Source organism: Melanostigma gelatinosum (assembly GCF_949748355.1).
Source record: "Melanostigma gelatinosum genome assembly, chromosome: 14".
Lineage (NCBI taxonomy): Eukaryota > Metazoa > Chordata > Actinopteri > Perciformes > Zoarcidae > Melanostigma > Melanostigma gelatinosum.
The window spans coordinates 14,193,291-14,198,888 of NC_136647.1; the positions used below are offsets into that span (position 1 = coordinate 14,193,291).

General features: G+C 38.6%; 1 protein-coding gene across 1 annotated transcript; it reads left to right on the forward strand.

Moving 5' to 3' along the window:
* Positions 1–801: 801 nt before the first annotated feature.
* On the forward strand, positions 802–1,767 carry LOC306788031 (olfactory receptor 52D1-like; the record flags this gene model as incomplete). Its single annotated transcript, XM_079283360.1, has 1 exon — positions 802–1,767. One exon carries the CDS (start codon positions 802–804, stop codon positions 1,765–1,767), a length of 966 nt encoding a protein of 321 aa, XP_079139486.1.
* Between the last annotated feature and the right edge of the window lie 3,831 nt (positions 1,768–5,598).

A 5,598-nucleotide genomic window follows, 5' to 3' on the forward strand; every position in this document is an offset into this window, starting at 1 on the left:
TGCATTGATTGTGTCTAGTGTGTGCGTTCACATGTTTTGCAGAAAGCACAGCCTTCTCACTGAGAGTATGACTGCAGCGGCAGCCATCTTTGAGGCCGTGCTGTGACCTAATGTTTGCCTCTAGTTTTTCCTTTCTTTTCGGACCCCTTTTGGTATGTGGACAATTTTGGGTACTGCTACTTTAGGAGAAGTTGATGCCACTCTCTGCTGGTCTGGTAAAGGTTGAGTTGTGAGTTTTTTTCTTGGATTAAACATGGAAATTGGTATTTCACCTCTGGGTAGCATCAGAAAAGTGTTATGGGCCACAAGTAATGGCTGGTTAACACACATACACAAACACAGGCGAGGTGGACTGCTGTACAACGGGCACTTTGGTAACTGTGGTAACAAATGAATAACACGCCACTGGTCTACTGTGAGCAATGTTTAAAGGGAGCCCAACCTTTAAGCTGCACACGCTGCGTAGAGACGACGGTCACGCAGGTAACTCAAGAGAGAGAGAAGACTAACTGTTTGTTTCTGTACTCTGAGCCAGTTACTAATTACTAAGCAAGTACCTGTTGCAGTTTATAATTACATTGGTTAAGAAATGTTTGCTTGCCTGGTGATTCTAAGCTCAAATGCTTCATAAAAACGGTCAGGTTTGGTTTAAATTAGGTGATGTTTGCTGCCAACCACTCATTATTAATACCATGTTCAAAATACCTTTTCTGTCCACAAAATGTCTGTTATAATGCATTTATCTTCTGGCAAGTAAAATTGTGTTACATTTCAACATGTCTGTCTTCTCAGAATTGATACATGGACAATACAACAGTTCTAACATTCACAATGACTGCATACACTGTCATGGATAACTACAAACATGGGCTGTTCACTATATTCCTCCTGCTCTACTGTATTACTATCATTTTGAATTCACTGCTCATTACTGTCATACACCAAAACAAAGCGTTGCATCAACCTATGAATGTGTTCACATGCATGTTATCCATCAATGAAATATATGGCAGTACTTCGTTGTTACCTGCAATTATGGTTGTGCTCATGTCTGAGACGCATGAAGTAATTGTGAAGTGGTGTATGGCTCAAGTCTATTTCTTACACACATACGCAGCTGCCGAGTTTTTAATTTTAGCCGTTATGGGTTATGACAGATATGCTGCCATCTGTTTCCCACTACATTACCACAGCATCATGTCTAATTCCAAGGTAGCCACGCTTGTGTCATTAGCAGGTCTATACCCACTCATTGCGTTTGCATGTTTTTACTCACTAACCTTGCAGCTGAGCTTTTGTGGAAAAGTCATGCCAAAATTATACTGTGTGAACATGGAGCTGGTCAAAAATTCATGTTCAAATGATAGGCAATTGTACATAAGTACGTTGGGACTTGTACTTCTTCTGTTGTTTGTTGTGCCTCAGGTTGCAATGATTGCTTTCTCTTATGTGAAAATTTCACGAGTGTGTATGAATTTATCAAGAGAGTCCCAGAGAAATGCTCTTAAAACATGTATCCCACATTTGTTGTCTTTGCTAATCTACACCATCGGTTCATTATTTGAATTGATCCAAACTCGATTTGACATGACTCGTGTTCCTTTTGAGACACGAATCTTCATGTCCCTGTACTTTGTCATCATTCCATCTATTGCCAACCCGGTGCTGTATGGACTCAGTACTCAAATTGTAAGAATTCATATACTGAATCTGTTTGTTCGATACAAGATCCTGCCAACAAACTTAGCAAAGCCGGTTGTAGCTTAAATACATACACATATAATTATTAGTGCTTCAGACGCTATACTGAGGGCAAAGCTCTCATGTTAAAATGTGTAACAACATTTCTTAGTGATGTTTTTCATGAAGTGGTCCCTGTCCCATGGCCATCTGTGTTCCCATAACCTTTTTTTCTTGCCTTGGAGTCTTTCCCTTTATTTTCATGATGCTAAAGATAAACTAAATTAAACATCTTGTCACTCAAAGCCGTGGTTCAGATTTGGAAGCGATGAAAAGCCATATTTGTAAACACTTGAATATATTATATACTATTGTGTTAACTGATATTTATGGAAGTAAACACTGTGTCAGAAATAAATGAAATATGTGTACAGTATATCATTTTTCATTGTACAGGATTGCATTTACTTTGTCACATTTATAAAGCATGATTGTGGAGACACATTATCGACCCTCCCCTTACTAAGTTTAACATTATATTGTCAAAAGCTTTTTTTAGACCTTTAATAAGAAGAGGCAGACCGTTTTAAATGAAGGCGAAGACTGGCAGACCTAACACAAACAGTTGGAATCCCTTGTCCTCCTAATTTCATGAGTCATTTCTCATAACATTTGCTTATAATTTGTTGCACTGCATTCGTGTGTTAATTACAATTGTGCACTGTACCAGTTTGTTTTGTCATTAATGTCAACAGAAATAAATCTGAATATCATAAGAATGTGTGTGTTTGAAGAGGAAAGACATAATCAAAACTATATTTTGTTTGAGCATCCAGTTGTTCAACAATGAAAGAGTTATTTAAGATGATCTGTAGCCGCAGTTAATCGAGTTGAATGAGATCTTAATTTGCCAAACAACAGTTTTAATCCTCTAAAATCAATTGTATGCAGGTTTAGTGTCACACTGCAAAGCTTTAAAACTGCAAAAACAGTTTCAGCACAAGGCATGTCTTTCATTTATGCTGTGTTCATACCCGTCCTATAGTTAAAGCCTAATTTGTTGAGTCTGACAACGCCTGCCATAAAGCATTATGGTCCAGGAAGTTTAACACAGGCTCATGCACTGTTGGCATCAGGTACTGCCACGTTTTCAAGGTTGTTGCATGTTTGTCACTGAACAAGTCTAAACATTCTGCAGGAACCTTTGCAGCAGCTGCAGCTGTCTCAGAAAACATATCACACCAACAAACTGAAGGGGAAGCTAACATACATTTCCTGACCATTTAACATTATTAATATTATAAAATAATGAATGAAGCAACAATAAACTGCACAAATCCCAAACGTAATTCAGAGCCAAGTGGAGTGGCAATTGAAATTCAGAGGGAGGGAAGACAGGAAAAAGAGTAAAACCACATTGTCAAATTATTTTCAAAGCCTAGTATTCACTCGTCACTCAGATTCAATAAATCAATTTCAAATATGACATGTGGATAATACCTACAACCAAGAATGTACAGCACTGGATTCAAGGAGAGAGTAGCTGCTGTCAAAATATTGTAAAACACCCAAATTATACTATTGCACTCAAAAATACAGACAAAGTATTCAATATGTGTTCATCATTATGTTTACTTTTGTATTTGTGTTAGACCGGAGCATGAAAGTCGTGACAGTGAGTGAGAAAATGAATTGAAAATTGACTATACATGAGGATTTCCGCCTGTTTGGATGACCTGTGCAGCATTATCGAAAAAAAACTGAAGGCTTATTGGCCTGTGACCAGAATCTCTGATCAGGGTTTGACGTCTCTGCGTCCAGAGTGTCCTGCAGCACACGATGTCAGAGGGCTGAAGGGCATCATTCCAGGGCCTAAATTTGAAGTGACGTAACTAGCTGGTTGTGTTAATGGGGTAAACTTGACACGTCAAAGAATACGCCCAACATGTCAAACTAAAGATCTGATTGGTTGAAGACTATGCCAATCAACAATATCGTCCCCATTCACTTAAACTGCAAAGGCTCTCTAGCGGGCATCGGGCCTCTCTCCTTACATAGAGACATAGGCGCTGAATCTGATTGGATAAAAGCTCTCTTTAAAACAAGCTGTGATGGACAGAAAAAAATAGAGCTGATTACGTAGAATAATAAAAAGACACTCTGGGACACCTTACAATGATCAGGATGCTCATATGTATGCAACTATTTTATGTGATTTCTCATCATGCTTTGTGCAAACTATTGTTTGTCAACAAAGGCATGTGTAAAAACATAAGTTACTGTAGCTTACAGCTCTTCCTCTCACACTGAATCTTCCCACACACATAATCCTGGTAACCAGAACCACCGGCTATCATCCAGAAATTCAGTTGACCTTTCCAACATCTAAATGCACTCATTCAAAGGCAATGGTGTGCTGCATGTGCTGTTTCAGCCTTGAAGACATGTGTAAATGTCTGAGGCCATGAAAAGGTAAACATGTCTTCTCTTTGTGTTAGTTATACGTGTATGCCTCGCATGATTCAGTTATTATTATTGTCTCTGGAGTCAACCTTATATTACAGCACTGCAGCAAATTCTCCACTGTTTTTAAGTCACCTTTCTGCATCTTAAACCAGTTGAAGTGGAACAATTTATTCCCATTTCACGCCAACAGGTTTACTTTTTGTAAATATGAGCTTCCATCATGGATATTTGTGTACATACTTACACGGTTTCCTGTGTTGATCCTCTTCTGTGTTATTCTTTGTGAATCATCATCATATCCAGATAGGAGAGCTTGGGGCTTCATATACACTGATCGCCTGTGTATTATATTTGCACACTATTATCATCCTTTGTCTAAAAACAGTCAATGTGATTATGAGACAAAACATTTCACAACGGGTCTTACTTCAGTGTGCCCTTGCCATACTTTATTCAATAAAAAAGTAACATAGCTACAATATGGCACACTTGTGCAATGTCAGTCAATTTCCAATGGCATGGTAATGTGTTTTAGTTATACAAAGCATGCTTGTACATTAAACACTTAATAAATACAGTTACTCCTCTTAACACTTAAAAAAAAAAATCATCTTCTTGCAATTTTAAGGGGCAAATTGTAAAATAAGTGTCAAAAACACAACGCGGTGAAGGAAAGGGTCGACACCAGTACTCTCCAGACCGAACGCACTTAGAAATACAAAACTGTTTTACAAACAATTAGGTAGACGGCATGCATACAAAAATAGACAACTATTCTGATCATTCCTTTGTAATTTACAATACTAGTTCATTATTGCCAAGCATTTATTTGTGCTCCTGTTTTGAGGAATAGCTTGCTTTCTACATCTTCTCTCATCTCTCTTGGAAAAGTACAATGTACATTCACAATCACTGAGGCACAGCACTTGATTTACAATTTGTATAAGTACCCCAAAACATTGTGTAGTCACTGTTGTTGCAGTAATGTAATATTAAATATGTATATATGCTTAACACCCTGTACACTCATAGAACAAACACACCCTTAAATCATACACACATGCATAACAAAATGTTGTGTACACCCAAAATAGCGTTGCTTTTAATTCCTCCGGCAGACGTTACAGAGCGGCTGTACACAACTCCAGCATAAAGTTCAAAACGAATCAACAGAAGCGAGGGGAGGCGGCCATGCATGTGAGCGATGGATTACAAAGCTCTCCGACACGTCCTTGACACGGACACAAAGTGCTTATTTGCCAGTCGTAAACCCTGTTATTTTATCATTGTAAGAGCCCTCATCTTTGAAATTGGAGAGGGACAACAAGTCTTTATGCTCCTGCATGGTGAGCAAGGTTGAAGGAGCTGTAAAAGGGAAGGAGATGCAGAGCCGAGCGGGTAAAGGGAGGTTTTTTTGGTGCCTTTTAGCTCCAGCTAAGGGATGCCAGCAGT